Raw genomic sequence first — 23,335 nt, 5'->3', positions numbered from 1 at the left:
TATTATCCACTCTATTCTCCTCAAACTTCTACCACACTTTAAAGCATAATTAAATCACACTCCTTCTGGAGAAGGTACCCAACAGCATGATCACAATACATCTGTGACTCATCACAGATCTGGGCTCTGATCTGATGAGTATGTTGGCATGAGGAGCTTCTCTCCAAATTAGCAGTACAAGATGAAGTCTGCTGTATGCAAACAGTGAAGGCACATCACAAACAAACCCTGGATAGCTAAAATTAAATCCCAGAATGTCAGATAAATGCTGTGAGCTGTTTTGTTACACCTTGTGCAACATCAGGTGCTTCAGCTACCAAATCAAAGGCAGACTTCAAAGGTCCTTATGCGTAAGCAACAGGGGGAAAGACTGCTAGGAAGCATGACAACTAATGAACATTATCAAAGGAAACAAAAATTGTGCAAGGAATTGGGAGAGGGACAAAGACTTGGGGGTTACATGGCCTTTGTTTGTTGAAAAATTTCTACAAGTGTTGGTCGCTATGTTCTGGAGGAGCTTTTTTGCCTTGGGTATTTTTGTGGGGTGGTTTTCTTTGTTTGTTGTTGTTTCTTTAAAGCCAATCAGAAAAGTAGGTCTCATGTCTTGTATTACCAGAGCCAGCTACCTGGCAATATAGAATGATTTAAAATTCTACAGAGACTTAGCATTTCTTTATAGCTTGAGAACTTGAAGTGGAAGCTGAGTATTGGGTAAGCTGTCCAAGGGGAAGCACAGCTGGTACCAGCATAGAATAGTAGGCATTTTAAAGGAAGTTTTCAAATAACCCAAGAATAAGAGTAGCTGGACCCAGCAAAGGCTTTGGCCAAGTACAATATACCCAGACCAGCTGCAGCACCTGCCTCATTTGGCTGCCTTAAGAAAGCAGCACCTGATTTTAGAGTTTAAACCTAGGAGGCAGAATAGTTTAAAGCCATAGTCCAGGCTTAATGCACAGCTGGTGTCCACAGTCATATACATCCACATTCCTTCTGAGCTCAGTTCTTTGGAATATCATAGATTCAGCTTCCACTCCAATTCCTGACAGCTTTCCCAGTGGGGTGTATCATTTCCCACATACTCATACGGCACCTCACAGTATTTTCTGGAGCTGATGGATCTTGATTTAGGCATTATTAATATAAAGTAGTCCCTGTCTTTTTTTTTCCCAGACTGTTCTGCCAATGTTACTGTGCTTCTCTCATGCAGAAGTCCCTCATGTAATCTCATCACTAATAACCTACTTGCATAATTTTTTAATTATTATTATTAATTTATTTTTAGCACCAGCAGTACCTTCTGTCACTTTATTTCCTATGGACAGGTCCTCTGTTGCAGCTACTATCAGTTGCCTGTTTTCAAAAAGAACACCAGAATGTGTTTCCTTCTCCAACCATAACAGCTCATTGACAGATGGCCCATTGTGTCTGTATTGACGTGAAAGGAGGGAAGACTCTGAGGGAGTCTCAGAGAAGTGACTATATTATCCACACCAAGCATTATAATGTTACTGTGAACATGAAAATCTACAGACTATTAAAACTCTATTTAGTACATCACTAGGCTAGCACTGTCTTCATATTGGGTTAAAGTTGTAGCGTGTAGCTTCTCTGCAGAAGCAACTGCTGCCTGTTGCCTCCAGGGATTTCAGCCCATTGTCCACCTTCCCCAGGGCCCCAGGAGCTGTGCACACACATTCTTTGAAAGGTAACTAAGGAATGCACAACTCCGTCATTGGACCTAAAATATTTAACTACACACCAATCAAAAGAAAAAGACTCAGTAAAGGCTAGGAAGTTCATCAGCAAAGCACACAGCTCAGATCTGCAGGCACAGCCAGACTGTCCCACTACCGGGCTGGCAGCGCACACCCGAGCTGCAAAATCCCAAGTGAGTCCCACAGTGTCCACCACCATTTGCCAGGTTCTCTGTATGGCCAAATGTCACTGACCAGAGCCATCAGAGCATTGTTTAATTTGAGATTACTTAGTTTTGAGAGTTTTGAGTCTTGGTACCACAAATTATTAAAAGCAGTGGTAATAACAGCTACCATTTCTGCTGCCCAATGCAAACCAGCTAACACTGTGGGTCTAATCCACCATAGTAATAAAAGAAAAAGCAAAAATAAGATCACTCCAAAGATAATCTCTATCTGCAGTAAGAACAGTTGTTACTTCTATAAACGTATAATTAAAATCTTCCAGAATTAGTTGTATATTTTTTATTAAAGATGACAATAAATATGTTCATAACAATAATAAGGGCTTATTTTAATAGACCATTCCAGGCGTTAAACACATTAATGACCCATGAAATAACTGTTTCATCTGCAACACATTAAACAATGTTGTTATAACATTATATTAATTGAAAACCTACTCCATTCTCTCCAGATAAGAGATTACAGACTGGATAATAAAAGAGAGATTTACAAATAATTTTCTTTGTGAACATACAAATGGGAGATGCACAGTCTGGAGAACAGTGAAATAACTGTGTTTTGACAATTTTAAAGCAACATTTTAGCTTTTATTCTTGCAATCTACTTCTAATCTCTTAATTGAAAGTCAATTAGTAATTTGGGAATTTAAATGACTAAAAAAGATGTAGACCTTTAAGTAAAAGGCACTACTGTTTTGAAACATTATTTGTCATATGCATCCCTTAACAAGCTCAAATTTGCAACTCTGCTGTCTAAAGCCACATCATTGAGCTGATTATTTAAAAATCTCTTTTTGAAATAAAAGCAATAGTCACCATCAGCCTTTGATTTGAGCACAGTGCCACTCCTAAGTAGTAATGTAATTAAACACAAGCATATTCCACTATGAATTAGCCTTATCTGTGCAGAATTCTGAATGCACTGACAGCACTTGCCACATAGAAACTGGCTCAAATCTTCATCAAATAGGGAACACATTTTCTCTAGCAGCATACTTAATATGGCCAGTTAATGTATGTAAAATTATCAGTCTGTTTTTGTAACATCTGTACTTTTTTGAATAAAAGAAAAAAATCGGTCTGAAAAGAGACAATTATTTTACTGTCTGTTTCTTAGATATCAGAATGAGAATTTTGAAATTCATCAAAGCTAACCTTCTGTTATGTACAACAGGCTAAGCTGAAAAGAATGTTAACAAGTTCAATTTTCATTCAATCAGCACTACTGCTCTCTGAAATGTTTCATTGCAGGAAAGAAATAAAAATAATCTATATGGTAATTATGAGGATGAATCCCCCAGTAACTTTCAGCTACATGAAAGGTCAGTTCTATTCAAGATATTTTATCAGTCCCCTGCACATACTCCTGTCCTGTCATTTTAAATCTGAACAGCATTTTATTTTCCCATTTACAGCTACCTGCAGAATTAAGTACTTAAGCCAAATAAGAAAAAAAAAAAAAAAAAAAAGGAAAAAAAAAAAAAAAAGAAATGTTGAATGCTGGCAAAGGCTATAATAGCATGGAGATAAATCGTTCAGCTGCTCTCTCTCAAGCCTCTGGGGCTGCAGATTTTTCTTCTCCTGGTGCACTGTGGGTATTCAAAACTTGTTCAACATGATTTCATTTCATTTCAGGCACTGCCTGAGAAAACTAAATTACAGAATCAATCATACAGAAGGTCAGAGTGAGACTTCATTACAAGTATTGCATGCTTGCATGAATATCTTTCATTTATGACTGACCCAATATGTCACAATAGCTGTCTAGTAAAAATAATCCACTTTCTGAAATTGATGTACTACTGATGTCAATGCTACTCAGCAGGCTGGGCAGATTATAGAGAGGTGTTAAAAAAAGGAACCCTCAGGAGCACAAGTTGTAGTTTTATAGAATTGCCACAGTTTGCAGAATAAAATAATTTTTCTATGGTCAGGTCAACATAAAACAGAGCATTAACATAAAATATTGGGGGCTGATTTTTAATGAGGATATCACTGCTGATTTCAGCTTATTTACATTCAAGTATTTATAGGGATAATATTTGCATCATGTAAATCCATGTGTTCTTTGAAGTCAAATGTACATCAGCACTCCATTTTTCAGTGACTCATTTTTGAACGTCAGGATTTTATTTGCATATTATTAAAATATGAAAATTAATCCGACTTCCTTCATTTTGTCTCCTCTTTTTGTTGCTGTTGTCTGCTTTTAAATGTATAAAAATGCTGCTAAATAAGATAAATGTGTTGAAATAATCTGAAAAGTAAATAAGGAAATAATTGAAGATTTTTAAAATAAACATATTTCAAGAACCCCACCTTCTTAATAGTATGAATGACTATTAACCCATCAATATGATCTTTTAATAATGCTAGACTACATTTATTATGAGAATAAATATCTTTCTTGCACCATGATTATTTTTTTCAATATAATAATATATTAACAATATATTAAAAATATAATTATTTCCTTTTTTTATTTTTTGTTTTGTTTTCCTGTGGCAAATATGTGAGATACTTGTAAAAGTACTACAAGGTATCTAACCAACTCCATAACCTAAGGGAGACACACGAGAACCTTGACATAACCTATTTTTAACCATGCCTCTGGCGATTCTGCATTCAAGTTTATAGGTGAACATGTCAGGTAGTACATAGAAAAAAGCCAAAGACACACAGTATTAATCATAATTCTGTCCAAACTCGTTTTATTTTTTCAACATTTCTGATTTTAAATCTCGTGACATTTCTTCAAGGTGAAATTCTTCTACCAGACTTTTCAACAGGGTAGGAATACATTCACCTAAATTAAACATTGCTTACAGTAAAGCTCTCTAATGCTTCACTAGATAACCAATAAACTCAATGCAGTTTATATTAAAATAATTTAAGTTTGTATTCAGCTAAAGAAGCTTTAGTGATTAGCGATACACTGTTAATACAGCCTTTAAATAAGACTATTCTAGTATGGCTGGGTAAGAACATTGTTCTGTAAGTGTATACGAACATCATAATTATTTTACAACCCCATCTTTAGTTCTTTCAGATATAGTAAATTCAATTGACCATGAAATGAAATTTCATAGTCAAAATGCCTCCTTTACATTTTTTTTATTGCTGCAATAAAGTTCTTATAGCTCCAAGGCAAGGTAATTCATGAAATGTCTAATTTAAAGATGAATTCTGATATTATTAATAAATATTTACCAGATTAATAAAGTGCACATTTTTCACATAAAATATGATAAAATGTTTTCATTTTCTATTTTTGAAATACAGATTAACTGCTGGAAAATTTGAGTACTAAAGAGGGCTAGATGAGTTCAGGAGAAACCTAGGCAAGAACCCTTTCTTAATTTTTTTAAACTTCCTGAAGCCACACAGCAGTTATGAGCAGAAAAGATTACTGACTGAAATGCAATGGCAGGGGTCCCTCTATCTCACAGTATAAAACAAATTAAACAGTCGTGGAGAAGCATCTGACCCACGAACCTCCCTGTGTGGCTCCTCTGTATCAAATAACACAATTCCTCATCAATTCTATCCAGCAAAAGTACACTCAACTTCCTGACTTACAGCTTTGAAGTGGGAGTCACCCTGGAAAATACTACCGCACTGTTGGGATAAGGAAGCATGAGCTTTTCTAGGTCTTCTCTTTGACACAGACAGGAACAAATTCTTACCATCCAAGTCAGTGTAAACTATACAGTTAATTTACACATTGCACAGACTAAGGGGGGACAAAAAGAAAGATAAGATGTGAAGTTTCTTGTCCAATGGAAAAAGAGGTAAAAGAAGAGATATCTAGCCAGGAAGGCTCTTCTGGTTGGAACTGTTGAGGCGACAGGATTTACTCATGGAAGAATCACATTCAGTGAAGGATGCAAAATTAAAAGGCAAAACTGGGTCAAGTTACAAACCCCTTGATACCACTGAGGGGATACTCATCATAGAGGACTGATACAGCCCACAATACTTGCTACATATTTCTGAACAAACTTCATTGGATTCAGTGCACACACACTCCATTGCTTCAGTTTGCAGTCATGACATTCCTTACTCTCAGGTTTTATTAACCTGATTGTTCTTTAGTAGTCCCCCCAACATAGGCAGTGCATACAAAATCCCATCCAAAATCAGATCTGAGAAGAAGTGTCATATCCTTCAAAGCCTGTTGTAGTCAGTCCCTGCTTTGTATCTAAGGCATTACTGAATTCTGTACCTCCTCAGCAACAAGCAGTTTGCACTTAATTCTTTATCTGTCCTAGATACTCTTCATGATCTCAAAGGAAACACTAAGATTTGCAATGAAGCCAGCAGCCTGCAGAATTCTAGAGGAATATTTGTTGTCTATTGATTTGTAAATCTCTAATTTTTCACTTGCAAGAACAATAAAAAAGAAAAATATTTACATTAAATCAGAACATGACAACACAATGACCTTTATTAGAGTCCAGCAGTTCATCTGTATTTTCACTGCACTACGTTTAGCAGAAGGTCCTATATAAAAAAACTAATCAGAAAAAATAGAGTTGATGTAAAATATCTGCTGAAGCTAAATATTGACTCTGACTTCAATATGCAATACAGAAACTACTGCTAATTGCAACCATTGAGTTTAAAATGCTAAGCATGATAAACTGACTCACAGCTGTTTCTCAGCACTGGGAGCAATAATGCTGCTGCACAAAGCTTAGAGAAACCCAAGCAGGGAGATCCCCCAAAGCCAAAAGGGAAAATACAAGAAGAAAGTGGAAACTTCCTGCTATACCCTCCCACTGAGATCACAGCCATACGGTGTGTACAGATTCTGGAGAAAACTCCATGCAGCTTTGGTTTTGATTGCTCTAGTTAACAGGAATGATCACTGGAATCATCCCAAAAGTCTCTGTCACTCAAGCCCTTCCCCACACCTGGATCATCCCTCCACCTCCCAGAGGGCTCAGAAACAGCCCAGGAGCAGGAGAACAGGCCCAACCTGCCACAGTTGCTATGGTCAACAAGAGCACCAGACAGAACAGTGTCGTTTTATGGCTCTGTACTTCTAGGTATGGTCAAGGTTACACATCCCTACCACTTCTATAATGATGGAAAAAAAACCCCAATTTCCATTTATAAATATTTAGCCCACTGTATACACAGAATATAGGGAAATATATGGGTTTTTTACTCCTGGCATAGTGCATCTGGATCCAACCTCTGAGCTGCTCGCAATACTGCACTTTCAAAATATCCCGATGGTTGTCAGCTCTGGGTCCTATATCCTATACTTGAAATAAAGACAAGCAATTCCTTCTAAATGCTGTAGTTCACCCTGGCCAACACAATGGTCTTTCAACTTGGTGCCATCATCAACTGTTTTACACATTTTTTGAACTTTAGCAGCCCTTGGGATGAACATGATGCCAATGGTTATGGGCTTCCAAGCCCATTTGCAAAATTAAAATTCTGTGTTAATAAAGCCTGGCTACTTCTTCACAAGAGATCTGTTCACACACAGTATAGTATTGCACTGTACATTAACAGCCATGTTTATCTTCCTGAATCCACCAATATTAAACCCTTAACCATTTGCCAACTGCCTTAGGGAACTGAATAATAGCATCTTATTGTTGACTGTGTAACACTGACAACACGTGTCATCACTCACAGAATATGCCTGCGCATAATGCAGAACTATTGGCAAATGCTTGGCCAGGCTACAATACCAAGAAATCACACAGATCTTCTGAGAGGTCAGTTAAAACTGATGGATGACACAAATCTACATTATTAGGCAACAGAAACACACAAAGATCTGGACCTACCATATGTAATCCATTGCTGTGGATGACGCCGTCTTGCTCCACAACATTGCGGGATATTGTAATAGAGGGAAGATCCAAGCTCTGGGGGGGAAACTGAGGTGTAAATTCGGTTCCTTGTGCAGGCAGCTGGTCCCCAAGGCCCTGAAAGGGCAGCAGAATATCTGCCATCCCCAGTGCAGGGTCTGACTCAGGTGGGGGGGTAATGGGTGGGATTTCAAACTCCTCGTCCCCAAGGCTCGGCGTATGGAATGTCTGCTAGAAAAGGACAGGACAAGGCAAACCATGTTAGGACACACAGCTCCTCAGCACCCACCCAAATGCAAACTCTATAGACAACAATGCTCTTAAGTTTTGTATAACTGAAGAGGTTTGTGGATCATTCTGATTAAAGATTTAAGTCTCATTATCATATGGCTTTAATGGAGTATCAGTATTAACAGTTTTTTAATGCGTGCTTAATTAGCAACATCTGTCTTTGTTGTTAGTCTGAATATCAGCTACATTGGATTTGGCTGTATAACAAATTGCCACTTTATTGATATGTTAGTAAAACAGCACAAACAGCTCACATTACTCTCATGCTTCCCGAAATACTGACAATTTTGTAGCACACACACAGAGCATTAATTCAGCATTGACCACTTCACATCTCTTGTTTGCTTTTTAGCCACTAATAAATATGAAATATTTTAATTCTGGTCTTTATTTCTTTTTGATCCCAAAAGCACAATGCCCCTTTTTAACAAGGGTTGTAATATGGAGATGAGACACACATAAAAGAGTGAGGGTGATTACAGCAGCTTCCAGTGCTTTCTGAAGCAAGCCAGCTTTGTTTGAACAGTAGGCTTGTTATGAACTAAACACCTGTTAAGATGCCTTGAGCAAAACATTTACTGCCAGTTATCTCCAGGGTTTGTGCATGTTTGTACATGTGCATGGGTCTGTCAAAGATAATCTTTATTCAAATAGAGTTTGTATCTGGCTTCAACATAGCTGACTTTTATTTGGGAAACAAATGAGCTATGCTTATTCAAATTTCCTGCGAGTTAAATGAACTTTCATATATTATTTCAGGTCCGCTGCTACTTAATAAAAGAAATGCAGCACTTGAAATTAGGCCATTTTAAATGCACCCAAATCAGGACTGTCTTGATCAAACTGGGCAGTTGGCAATCCTAAAATAACTCATGTCTTGTTCTGGACATGCAAGGCTGCTTTGGGATTTGTATGTTTGCATTAGTTCAGGATTTGAGTTGGAGGAGGGGAGGAATTATTTTATGTATTATTTACGTTGTTTGAAAGAGTGACTTAATGCCAGTTAATTTAAAAATTATATGTTCAGTGAAAGATCTCATTAACTGCTGCAAATTGTCATCCTTCAAACTGCTAATGATGATATAAATTAATAACCGCTTGAGAGAAGATGGAAAGTGAAACACAAGAAAAACCTTTGCTCGCATATAGAACCTGTCAGCTGTCATTATTGGTCTCACACCAGAAATGATGAGGTCCCAGGCTGCAGTACAGGCAGAGTCTGCTGAGACTCTGCCTATCTCACTCCATCTGCAGGGCTGTAACTTCATTCTGAACATGAGAGCTGGGCCTAGATTAGGCAGACGTTTGACTTCCCTGCTCTGTGCTACAAAAGGTTTGAGTTTTTCTTCCCGTGCACCCCTTAGTTCACAAAGGACGGATTGGCCAGGAGAAGTGTTTGGCTAATGAACATAACCCTATGGCTGCATTTGCAGTTATTTTGGCACTAATGTGGTCTAGTAACAGATGCAACTGTAATTTGTGACTCATTTGCTACCCCATTACTGCTTAATGAAATCTAACATATCACATTAACAATACGGATAAACACTCATTCTTGATATGTGGCATTTGGCTGTTTTCATTACCACTGTAATTAACACTTGAAATATTATTTCAATAAATATTTAAGGTGCTTTAAAATAGGTCATAGTAATCATGACACAGAGACAGAAAAAATAAAGCAAACATGCGGCTTGTAAGCCTGAACGTGCTCTAAGATTACACTCTTAAGGCATTATTTACAGGAATAAAATGAGCTTCCAGCCCAGCAGTGCTCAGGCCCAAAATCATTGTGAGAAAGCTGCATTCCTGATAACATAAAACCAGCATAATTAAATACATTGTAATGCAGCAATTGTAAACTCAGGTTCATGCTTTAATGGAGCACTAACAATCATATTTTTATTTCTTGCTCAACAATAGGCTTTAGTGAAATCTGTATTATTTGACTAGGTTTGAACCTCTCTTTACTTGACATATTGATGAGATAGTAGCAGTTACAAGAACTGGATGTTTTCCCCATCTACCCAAATAACTCTAGGACTGCTGTATAAATATATAACACAGGTAATAATACAATACTTAAATTTGATCATTCATCTTACTACTTATAGCTTACTATAAATGGGAGAGTAAATTGATGAATGCCTTAACATTTTTTAAATGTGAATTTAATTATCACAATAAAACTTGTCCAAATATATATATAATTTTTGAAAAAGAACCAAACATATAAGAGACCTAAGATCGAGGACAAAATAGATGTAATCTAAAAAGAAAGCAAGCCCCTTAGTGAAGTAGTCTTAAATCTAAATCACTGAGCTATTCAGTTTGTAAAAAGAGCTTGGATAGTATGCAATTTGGGATTGCAGAAAGGTGCTGTTATGACCAAAAGATGGTATAACATTTGTGGGATTTATCTTACCAATCACATCTTTAGAGTTATTAACTTTTCAAATATTTGTATCTTACACATTTTTTTTTAAACTGTGTGCGTGGTTAAATGCCATCTGTACTGAAATGTTTAAAACATTTGTTCCTTTTGATAAAAATGCAAATCTGGAGAACTGTTGTATCAACATATAACAGCCAATGTCTGACACGGTGAATTATCACAGCTGGAATTAAATTGTCTCTGAACAGCTGCTGGCAGCAGAGCTTTCATCAATGTTTGATTCAAATGTAGGAAAGAAATTCTACAGAAAGAAACATCATGTTGTCATTACAGATGGGGTTTGTGTTCATTATCACAAATAACACTGGAGCTCGTGCCAAACAATATTGCCTTATCTAAGCAGCCTTGCTGGGTAAAAAGAAATGGTGACCATTGTATAAATGATTCATAAAACACAACTCTTAATTCTAACCTTCATATGTATTGGTACAACCTTCTGCTTATTTTCTCCAAGATAGCTTTTTAAAAGTGCTCAAGAATACCTGCAACTGAATCACCTATACCACGTAAAATCACGGCTGCCCAGTCTTCCAACCTTTACTTATGTTGGGAAGATCATTTATGGTGTGCACCCTATATAAATAATTAGGTTTTGTTCTCCATATTGCTGTGCACATTACTAGACAGTGCACTTGCCACCCTTCCCTTTGGAATAAGAGCTGTTGATTTTTAGTGACAAACAAAAGGTGTTTCTGTCTGGAGATTGAGTCAATATTAGTGTGTTGATAGTCTGTGAACTGGCTGGGAGGTGGCACCACTGTAACAAATACACAAGAGACTGCAGTCTGCAGACCTCTCTTCTGTTTCCATTCTCAAAGGCAGTGATCAAATACATCAACCTCCACAATCCAGACAGCCTCCACCAGCCTGGTCCCTGGGTTTGTTCTGGATCCTGGTCAGAGTCTCCTTCACATAGCACCTACACTTCACACATCAAAGTCGGTTTGGGATTTCTAACTCACATCAGCATTGAGAACCAAAATTAAAATGTTTGTATCTAGAACAGAAATTAGCACATTAGGTAGCAAAGACTATTACTAAGCTTGCTTTCGAAGTGTACACCTACTGTGCTTTTTGTTTCTTTCTGTTTATAATATTCTCATACATAAAGCAGATTTGTTTCTATTGACATGCTATGTAAGTAACAGCCATACGAACAGCTAAATTGACTGGTAATGGAGAGCTGTCAGGTTATTTTCTTTCTCATTAAAGTCTTTATTTTGTGCTCCATAAAACACACAGAAATTCGGCACTTCACTCTTCATCCATTCAAACTCTGTTAAATTATCACAGCAAACAACAGAATATGAGCATAGAAAAAAAAGAAAACCATCTACCTCATTTGCAGCAAGAAATGCATTATTTGCCTCTGCCATGTTCATGTAGCTGTTATTGTTCCCAAACTGAAAGAAAAACAAATATTTGGATTTCAGTGCATGTCACGATTAACTGTTCCTTACTCCATCACTGCCACAGGAAAAAAAAAGCAAAACCCAACAAAATTAAAGAAGCAAACTGACAAGATGTAATTTTGCAGATGTTCTTTTAAGTCAGAACCAGATAGCATTCAACATCATTATTATTATTATCAATAATAATAATCATAATCATAATAACATATACTTTGCATCCCCAGCTCTGTACACGGAAGGTATCCCAGCTTTCTTTGTCCATGTAGCAAAGCCACCCCACAGACCAAGAGGTGACTTTGGAAATTAAGTGTGCATTACAAAGAGACTGTTCTCCAGAAAAGACATTTCGACTCTACTGTACCTTTCCTGACATGCATGATAACATTTCTGCATGTGATGCTATGCTGACCAAGAGGGTCACTGCAGGTAGAAGGAGCTGGTGTATTACTATTCCAAGATGACCCGGTTTTAAAGAGATGAGGGTCAATAAAGGGAAGAATTAGAATCTAAAGTGTTGTTCTTAAAATCCTATTCTTTCCACAAAATTAAAAAGCCAAACAATCCCCCTTTGTCTATTCTTCATTCCAGTTGAGCTCCCATGCCCCCAAGTGAACATTAACACCAGAGGATTTTGCAAATCAGAGAAACTGTATCACACTGAGACCTTGAGGTCTGCCCAGAGTGGAGTGGGCTGAGTGCCCACTTCCTCCCACTGAGGTGCACCTCCTCCCACACATAAGTGATCTGAAACGCTCTTCTTGGATGCCAGAGTAATTTCTCCTAAATTCTCAAGTATGAACTTTGTTGAAGAAGATAAGTACTTTTTATTTTCCAGTCTGAGCATGGAATAGAAAGAGATTATCAGCATTTGGTTAACTGGCTCTCAGTGCCCCTTACCCCTTCAACAGTACTTCCAAAAGCAGGTAGCCTGGTAATAGTTTCTGCATGTGTTCCCAGAGCAGGCAGGCAGGTAGAGTCTTTGCTTCAAGGAACAGAGAGCACACACGTCATGCAGCTACCACTAAAACACTAAATCACAGGCTTTCACATCTCTATTATCAGGCACAGTGCACTCTGCAAAATAAGAGTATCAAATGAGAGAGAAGTCCCTGTGCTATCCCTACAATGCCCTGCCACATCACTGCTGCTAAAGCCAGACTAAGCATTCTCCTCTTAAACTCCAATTTTCAAGTTCTGTAAAACAGTTTTTTTCAGGAAGACTCTATTTTATCTTGCCAAATCTTGGTGGACTTGTCCGCAAAACCACAAAAGCAAACATCACCACCACCAGCATAAGCTCTGCAACAAATGCATGAGGATGGGTAACCATGTGCTTGCTGTACAGACTGCTCCTTACAAGTGAGAAACTCTATTGCACTTTGAAGGCAGCTGAACCTGTCCTGGAAGGAAAACTACTTGGCTCCAGCTCAATTCACAACTGCAGTTCATTTTGCCTGACTGTTTCTAGCAGGGAAGTGTTTCAGACCCTGACACTCTTCAGTTCTGAGCATTCTAGAGCAGCAGAGGGGCCAGAGTGATCCTTTCAAGTCTGTTTCCCTGAAAACTCCAAAATCCATTTCTGAAAGAAAGCAAACAACCAACAAAGAAACAAAAAAAACCACACAAAAAAAGGAGGAAACTAAGGTGGCAGATGATGTAAAAAAAGAAGATGGACACAAAGAACTGGAACCTTGTGCACCTGATGAATTGTCTGACTGATGGGACATCATCAAAATCAGAAGACAGTCACAGAATATGAGATGAGGTTCCTCATTCTGAAGTACAAAATCCCATTTGTGTACTTAACAAGTTGAATTTTTCAACCTATAACACATGTTAAGCAACAGAGGCCTTAACACAATATGTAGGCTGCCTCATAGCTATAAAAACTCTGTTATCCCGAGCTATGCAGACACTCAAGTAATGTCATCCATTTTTAAAATCCCAGATGTCACCTATTCTTGGAGATTAAAAAATTCAAGCAAAATTGCACATTCAAGTTACTGTTTTGGCACATGAGAATGTGTGCGTGTGTGGATTTGTTGCACAAAGACACAGTACTTCAGCTGAACAGCAAGAGAGACAGGATAGATTTTGTTCATGTCAGTTAGTGGCAAACTAAGAAGGATTTGCATGTGTCCTGGTTTGAGCCAGGATGAAGCCAATTTTTCTTTTTACTGATTTTCTTTTCCTTCAGTAAGCTTTCTTGTAACTAGCAACAGTGTGTTCTGCTAGGCTGATAAGACAGTGGAATGTTTTTCTAACTACTGAGGCTTCAAGGCCGCACCTGCACTCTGCCGGCTCAGACACTATGGGGAGATCTGTGACCCCCCCGTAGGAGGCTGAGTTAGACGGACAGCAAAATTGGCCAAAGATATTCCATTCCATATATCTACGTAAGCTCAGAGGAAGGTCAGAGATCACAGAAGACAACTTCCTTCCTTTTTCTTCTCCCCTTCTCGTCCGTCCATGGCCGGTGTCCAGGGAGGACTCTGTTCATCCATCACCGTCGATCCTCAGGCTTGATCTCTCGTGACCCCCATAACTCTCTGCTTTCTTCAGCAGCAACTTCGGGATTCCTCGGGACTCTTCCCAGTTCAGGGAAGTGCTGTGGGAGTTGCTGGGGTGGGGGGAGGCGAGAGGTTTTTTGCCCATTCCTGAATATATTTGTATATAATTGTATATATTTTCTTGTATCATTCATTAGTGTTTTAATTAAAGCTGTGTAGTTTAGTTTTCAATCCAGCCAAGTCTCTCTCTTTTTCTCTCTCTCCTTCCCTACGTGGGTTGGGGGGAGGGGGGATCGAGAGCATTGTTGTCGGACCTGAGTCAAACTGTGACAGCATGAAAAACTCAAATGGCTCCAATAAAGCTGTTCTTTCTACAGTAAGAAAAAATAAATTGGGTTTTCAAATTATACCTAAGTGCATAGGCACAACAGGCAAATATAGCTTTAAAATTGGATTTTAAAAAGTGAGAACAAACCCTATTCTATTTCAATGAGCTTAGCATCCTAGGGGTTCCAGTGCCTCAAAACTGAAATGCAGCTGATTTTAACCTTGAAGAGTAACACTTTACATTGTTTCACACACAGCTACTGTTGTTCTGACCGCCAACTGATTTTCTTCCTTTTTGTTTTATTAAAGAATAAAAAAGGGGAATGTGACAGTATCATTCTCTATTTTATCAAGACCATGGGAGCAAATAACCTAATGAGGAACTTCAAACCTAAAAATTACAAGTAAATATCCTTATATTCTTTCTGTTCTTGGGCTACAATACTTAAGACCCTATTACTTATGCCTCACGCACTGATGTCAGAACCTGGCATATTTGGGCTTTTGTTAGTGTGGCTCATAACTAATATTATTTACATTTATCTTTTGTCTCTGAATTAGAACTCCACTGAAGGCACACAACAATTATCAGTGAGTATTTCTAAGATTAAACTTCCTTAATATCTAATGGTACCTATAACCACAAAAGAAAATAAAATGGTTATTATCTTAAGGACCTAAACAATTCAAAAAACAAATTAAGCTTAGAGTGAAATAAGAACTGGGTTAGAAATCCTCTTCTGAACAGTTAGTCTACGAATGTAATTACTGAAGAAACTACAGCTAATCAGCTGTGAATTGTATCCATTAATTAGTATTTGCCCTGGAGAAATGAGAAAAATCAGTAACAATGTTAACACTGCAATGCACTGATGAGTACTGAAACACAGGGCCCTCAGCATTTAGTCAAGCAGGTGGCTCCAATGGTCCAAGTAATTTAAAAAGCTCTCACCTGAAGTGCAGAGCTGGAATTACAAAGCACTTCTTGCATATCTTTGTATCTATATAAGGCTATAATTAATGGCTTTTAATTTAGAAACACTTTGTGATCAGCTGGGAACAGTTATAAATCATTCTAAATAGAACAAGGGGTTCTTGTCTATTTTAGTAAAATAATTTGGGAGAGGTGTTTTTTTGTGAAATTATTGTTGTTGCAAGCCACATTTTTCTCCATTTATTTTCTAAAGGACCCCTTTCTCAGTCTCCTCATAAACATCTCAGAGCATTACTGTAGTTGACAGCAGGCATTAAAAAATTATAGGTGAGATCCAGCAATTTGGTGTGCCCAGGTATACTCCTTCGGAGTCCTCCCTGCTGGATTTCCCAGAGACAGAAAGAGAATAAGATGCAGCACCAAGTCCAGCTATCTTTTTGTTTCCTGCTGGCATTGGGATGCCTTGCAAATTACTCAGCCATAGCCATTAGCAAGGTTTTGCATAAACTTTGACATCAAAAGATCTCAGAGCACTCTCACTCTGCAACTACAGAAGTATAAAATCTTTTCCATTTTCTTTGGCAATATATATCACTACATTATGAACTATTAACTTGTTTCCTTTGATTTCAGGAGTTGAACAAACTCCATCTGAAGCTTTGATAAATACGTTAAGCACAACCCACTGCCACAGCAAGCAGATACCACATGTCTATGCTAATTTCATGAAATGGATTGCAAACAAACAAAACCTGTTCTGGACTTGTCATGAGTCACAGCTTTCATTCTTCATGCAAACCACTGCATTAAAATTGTGGGTTCAGTCCTCTACTCTTTTTATGTTGCAAGGGCACTTCAATCTTGGCCTTACTGAAATTCGTAAGAACTGACAAAGCCTGTAATGAGAGAGACTGGATGTTTGCTTACTAATACCTTATAAAGAATGTCAAGAAAATATATTATTAAAAAAGCTTGTTGAAGCTCTTCTCTCAGCTTTAACTCCCTGAAGCCCACCATCTCACTTACTCATTGTTTCTAGGAAGGGTGCATATTTGCAATACTAAGGGAGAACTCTATTCCTTCCCCAGTGCAAGCACTAATGAAGACCAAACCAACTCCTGCCCAGGACTGGGGATGTAAAAACTGTATCACTGCCCCACTCCCACCAACTGCAGAACAAGACTCCTCAGCCATAGGTTACAATACCTGTTTGTGAAGCAAAGCATTAGCCAGTTGGAATCAGCACAGCACTATACTACTTGTATTTCCAAGTTAGCCAAAATCAGCTGATTATGGAAGCTGAGACTAATGAATGGTGGTTTTAAGAAACAAGTCTGATAGGAGGAACATCACAGAAAACCTAGGCAGTTCGGGATAAAAATCAGTGATGAAATGTCTCCACAGAGTCTGAATTCCTACGGAAAAAAAAATGCACTTCAGAAAATCTCAACAGGCTAAATAGTAGCTACTGTCTGGGCTCTACTTTTGCAACTGTGATGAGTCAAAAGCCACAGCAAGAAACAAAACAAGCAAAGGACAAGTTTACATCACAAAATCATAACAGTAAAAAAGCATTTAAAAGTCAAGCAAATAACAGATTTTGAATGTGTTACAGACACACAGAATAACATTTTGAACATTCAAATCAGAAGCATTAGATATGCTACTGATTTTAATAGAAAATTATTTTACTTACAACCTTCAGATATTAGTCATTTTAAAACTTTCTACACTTCTCTCTTTAAATCAAGTCAATTGTGGTGCACCTTTAATCTCAAAGCCATAAAAAAACACACCCACTATTCATTTCCTAAAAAGTGCAAATACAGAAATACATAAGTAGCTTAAAACCAGACATAGAGAAGCCCAGAGTTTTATCTGAGCATCTCCAAGGAAGAAAAATGAATTTTTAAAATTCTCACTGGCCTGATGCTGAACTCCTGCCTGCAGAACTAGCTCTAAACTAGTTCTGTAACAGCACTACATATCCACTTGCATATGGATTTTAGATAGTTATACATCCAAATTCTGATCCATCATTTCTGATGCCAGTTTATTGCATATGGAAAAGAGTAGCCTCAACTGGTCACACTTCCAGAATTTCTGCAATAAAATTAGAAGTCGTATTTTTAAAACTATGGTCATAAATAAAACCATTCTTTTATGGTGTGACCATGCTCATATTTTTTATATAGAATACTATCTACTTGCACAAATACATGTTATGGCAAGGATCTCAGTTCTATCTTCATATTTGGCAAATTAATTCCTCTGAGGTTACACTATCCTTTCGAGTAAAAAGAAAGATAACGATCCCAAAAGATGTAATTACAGACCAAAACTAAATTACTTTGCAGGTCTAAGTACTGTATCTTAATAATTTCACCGGAGAACATCTTCACTGCATTTGGGCAGATTTGATTTTGCTGCCTGACCAATAATTACAGCTCTGGCAAATACAATGTCTGATAAGGACATCAATTAAGAATGAGCATTGTGTTATTTAAAAAAAATAAATAAATTCATCATGTTCACAGCCTGTCTGATTGAATGAAATGCCAAATTAAATTAATGGAGATTGCTAAGTCTAGCTGGCTGGTGGGGAACCATGCAGAAAGTGGGGCAGCATAGACAATAAACTGTCTGTAATTAAAAGATGAGAAGCTGGACTAATGCTACTTCAGCCTGATTACTCCAAACAAAACAATATACACTAAAATTATTCTGGAAACAGGAGTAGATAGAGCGGGAGGAGGGCTGGGAGAGGGAGCTTTTTCTTTTTTTTAATGGTATCAACTATCATCATCTATGAACAGCAGTGTCCTCACCAGATGTACTAAATTAAACAGGTTTTATTCTCATCAGAAAATACAGTTTATTTTATCAATGAGCATAAAAAGAGAAGATGAGAATTCTCCAATCATTTCTGCTTTAGATGGATATCCAGCTAATCTCTACAGAGCTTTTACTTTTAAGTATGATGTGTTCATAGCAGGGGCAGAGTGTTCTTTTCAGGAAGAGCAAGTCTTTCACAATAGTTTCAATCCTTCAGAAGCAATAAATGGTATCGGTATTATTTTATTAAATATAAGTATTTTATTTTATTTTTGCTATTAAAAACAATGATGCAGATTTTAGTAGTTGGTTGATGGATGCAATACCACTAATGTTGTTAGGGATTCATATAATTGTAAGTGAACAAAATAAAACTTTGTAAATAAAGAAGCAACTTCATCTCAGAATGAATGCAAAACCCTATCCTTGATTTTGACACTACCCAGCTACCCATAGAAATCTCTGTAGTCCTCTGGCAGGATGCTAACATTTTGGAAGAAACAGCATACACTGCCAGATGCAAGAAATATTCTTTACCATAACCAACCTGCAGCTATTGGAGGTTAAGGATTGAGCCATTGAGCATAAAGGAGATGAACAGTTGGATCAGATGCAATCAAAAGGCTGTCCAGTTGGGTCAGCCTTTGACTAAATGTCAGTAAGCAAAATAATGTATCCCAGCTACATCACAGACCAAACTGCCACATGCATGTGGGCCCAGGGGTATGCATACATGCACAGGGACAATGATTCTGCCAGCAAAAGAGAAAATCTGTGAAGACCACTAGGCAACATTTGTTATATATGTCAAGTTTATACTCGAGCCTTTCCATTCATATTCTTACAGCAAAATTATGTTTAATGGTTATTATAGGATAGTACAATGAGGTTTCTGAGACAGATTACAGTATTATTCTTATTTTCAGTACATAATGTATTCTGGAAGTGAGTTCACTTCCTGCTTGGTTTTGCCCACAAATTTCCTAGGAAAGATCTTCACCTGTGTGTGAAAAAAATACCTAGGAATTGTTGGTGGCTTCAGCCACCAGAACTTACTACCTGGCAGTTATTGCTGTTTCTTCCAGACCAGGATTCTCTAACACACCATATTGGGATCCTGCAATAATCAGGCTGAAAACAAAAGGACTTCCTGTAGGGCATTTTCACACCAGAAAACTAATTTGCTTAACACCACCTCACTGCTGAGCAACTAGCCAACAACAGAAAGGAGCAAAATCTTTAAATAAATTTATCTAAGTACCTGGTTTTGCAGTCACATTTCCAAGGCTGAATTCTAGACAAATGAATAATCCTGTTAGTAGCTCATCAATTATTTAATCTGTACATAAGTATCTCTACCATCTTACATTTGACAGTCTTTTGATATTTAAAATCTTGATAATCTTTAATTCAGAGTGCCATATAGATTCCAATATTTGGGTCTTAAACATCCACCATGCTAAATGTTACAGAAATGTTTATATACATGTGTCCGTGCATGTATATATGTATACACACACACACACACACATTTTCTTCTCTTTGTGGAGAGCCAAAAAATACCTCAGTGGGATAAAACACTTGAGCAATGTCCTAAAGAAAAACAGACATTTATATTTTATTCATATATCGTTAAATCTCCATCAGACACACTGGATGCAGCTAGTACAGATTTTAAAGTTTCAGGAAAGCAATTAGAATGAAAATATTTGAAGTTACTTCAAAAGCTTTCAGCCAGCAAATAAAAACTTCGACAATAACAATAAAAGCACTGACTTAATCTCTCTAATTCCAGCCAAACTTTTTAATAGGAACTCCAGTGAATTCCATGGCCAAATGCAGTAACTGAATGATATTTTGCCAAGTGTGATACTGTGTGAGTCCTAGGAACAGTAATGAAAGGAATATTTAATGGCCTCATGTTAGACATTTTCAGATCTCTTAAGAAGGATGCAATGTGTAAAAATTTATATGGAAGAAGTAATTTTGTATGAATATGCACAGTATTATTATCATTTTGAGTGACAGTTAAGGCAATTCAATGTGCCAGATTTTTAATGGTACTTATTCCATACTTAAATGCATAAATATGAAAAGGTGGTCCAACCTGCAGTCTTGGTCCTAATATTTATACAAGATTAAGATGTTATGAAATTAGCCTTGAAAGTTCTCTCCAAGATAAACATACCTAATATTTTGCTGTCAGATGTTCAGAGAGTTTCAGTTTATCATTTTGGCTCTTGTAGACAAGAATGGATCTTCCATTCTGCCCATAATGCCTTCATGGAGACCCAGACATAGATTCTAGGTATATCACTGCGTCCATCCAGTCTGTTAAGACTACTTCTCCTCTGCATGAGGCTAATACAAATATCAAACTTAGACCAACCCACCTAATTTCACAGAAAAAGAAAGACTCCACAAGATCTGCAGATGTTACTTCAAAGAGTTCTGAAGCACATTCACTATCATTACTCCCTGTTGTTGCCTGAAGCTTGAAGTATAGCAGGAGAATAAATGTTAGGATAAACAAGTTTAGTAGCAAAGCCAAGAGAGGCCACTGTAGTTTAAGTATTTGTTTAAAAACATATTAATATTTAAGGAGTATGGTTTTTGTCTTTCCTTTCTAACCTAGAGATGTTTCTGGTGATGAACTACAAAATTATTTTTGTGATCACTTTCTCTCATGAGCACTGACTTGTTCCTGGAATAAATGAGATTAAACATAAATGTCATGGAATGAATATACAGCTAAAATGCACAAAGATCTTACTAATATGGCTAGGTCTCCTGCTTATGTATTTTTTCTACAACTTTGTTGCAATTTGGATTCCACATTAGAAAAGTCTTCTCAAATATGCAGTTTCACAGCATCCATTCAATGAGTATTTTTTACAAGTTCCCTTTCTCTAAGCAGCTCAAATTATACATAAGCTCTTATTTCTGATGACATCAGAGGACAGATGGTGGTTAAATTATGCTTTTTCCACAACTGCTCTAAAGAACCGAAGAAAAGGGTACAGAACAACTGCTCCCTTTCCATGGCCCTGTGAGAGGGTGCAAAACTTTCTATTCTCCATGACATTTAACAAATGGAAGATGATCAAAAGCCTCAGAACAGCCTCAACATGTACACACAAAACTGCAAAAAAACCTTCAAGACAGACCCAAATCAAATCTGTGGCCCCGCTTCTGGGGCTTCCCCTCCAATCTACCTTCCACGCCTCTTCAGGCTGCAATAGGACCACCCGTGCTAGCACCTCATGCCCCACTTGGGGACAGGAGACCTACAGCACACATGGGACCTATAAGCCAGGGAGGCCCTGAGACATGGCAGCACCATGCCATGCTCCCTCCTGCCCTAATACAACAAGGTCAATATTAATGGCCCTTCTTCAATTGCCCCTCATCAGGTTTATAAAACAACTCTGCACGTCTATTTGAATATCCTTTTTATCCCCAACAGTTTATTTTTATCTGCTGTAAGGGATATTTTATAGGTTTTGTTTTTGTTTTTGTTTGGTTTTGTTTTTTTCAGAGGAAAAGGCATAAATACAGAACTGTTTTCACCATAGGAACATTACTGTTTCACCTTTCTCTTCCAGACATTAAGTTCATACAACCAAGGTGTTAATCATGTCTACTCTCTCCCCCCCCCCCCAATTTATTTTATATAAACTGTCTAAGTGTTGAATCTAAGCATTTCTTAACATAATGACAGCATTTTATTCTTTGAATCCCAAGAAATAGTTTCATATCACTATATTCAAGATTACTGCAACATTTTCTCACACGAATTCAAAGTGATGTGATTATACTGCAATTGGGCTATAAGTAGCTTTTCTTAGAATCATATCCCCCCCCCCCCCCCCCCCCAATTTATTTTATATAAACTGTCTAAGTGTTGAATCTAAGCATTTCTTAACATAATGACAGCATTTTATTCTTTGAATCCCAAGAAATAGTTTCATATCACTATATTCAAGATTACTGCAACATTTTCTCACACGAATTCAAAGTGATGTGATTATACTGCAATTGGGCTATAAGTAGCTTTTCTTAGAATCATATCAAATTTCACTCACTACAGTGAAAATTGTAAATTTCATTCTAGACTGATTCAGCCCTACTACACTAGCAAATTATATCAAATTTTAAATATAAAATTGATAGAGAAAGGTTGTAGCAGATGTAGACATTTTATAATAATAATAATGGAGGATCAGTCAAGACACTTTCAGGCTAAAATCAGTACATGCATAAAATCTTGAATATCTCAACTCTCAGTCATGTTGATATCATGGCTTCCTGCAAATTTTTTTCTGAAATGCAATACTTTCCACTTTAGAAATACTAATCAGAAAAAATAGCATTCTTTTCAAGTCTATATAAACTCTGCTTCATTATACGCAACGCTGTATAAAGCAGGGCCTCCATTGCAAAGACATCCTGTAGGATATAACTGCTCCTATCACACATATATCCAACTGGGAAAGAGAGAAAACACTCAGAAATACACTGGTTCCAGTGCTGGAGTCAGTGTGGTTACTCTCAACCAAAGCTCCCAGCTGCAGCAGGCAATAAGCAACACTCTTCTCTGTGGTGAGAACAGGGATGCACAGATGAAGCTCAGGGATTTCATACACTAACCTTGTAAGAAGAGGGGTTGCATAAGAAAATGACTTGACAGAAATAAGATCTGGGAATTTTCCTCAGATGAAGATGTTTGCCAGCTTGGAAAAATTGTGTGTGTCAATATAGTATAGATTATAGATGGATTACAGGCACAAACAGGCAA

General features: G+C 37.4%; 1 protein-coding gene across 1 annotated transcript in view; it reads right to left on the bottom strand.

Moving 5' to 3' along the window:
- TOX3 (TOX high mobility group box family member 3) overlaps window positions 1-23,335 on the bottom strand; it is a 65,532-nt gene that overhangs the window by 13,372 nt on the left and 28,825 nt on the right. Inside the window, exons 3-5 of the mRNA XM_009997474.1 lie at window positions 12,829-12,913; window positions 11,857-11,922; window positions 7,750-8,004 (exon numbers count right to left, since the gene is read on the bottom strand). Of these exons, the coding sequence (XP_009995776.1) occupies window positions 7,750-8,004; window positions 11,857-11,922; window positions 12,829-12,913 (406 nt within the window). The remainder of the gene's footprint in view (window positions 1-7,749; window positions 8,005-11,856; window positions 11,923-12,828; window positions 12,914-23,335) is intronic.

This window comes from Chaetura pelagica, unplaced genomic scaffold (genome assembly GCF_000747805.2).
Source record: "Chaetura pelagica isolate M959 unplaced genomic scaffold, ChaPel_1.0 scaffold425, whole genome shotgun sequence".
Classification (NCBI taxonomy): Eukaryota; Metazoa; Chordata; class Aves; order Apodiformes; family Apodidae; genus Chaetura; species Chaetura pelagica.
Note: the sequence above shows the minus strand (reverse complement) of the source record. Positions and strands in the feature narration are given on the sequence as shown.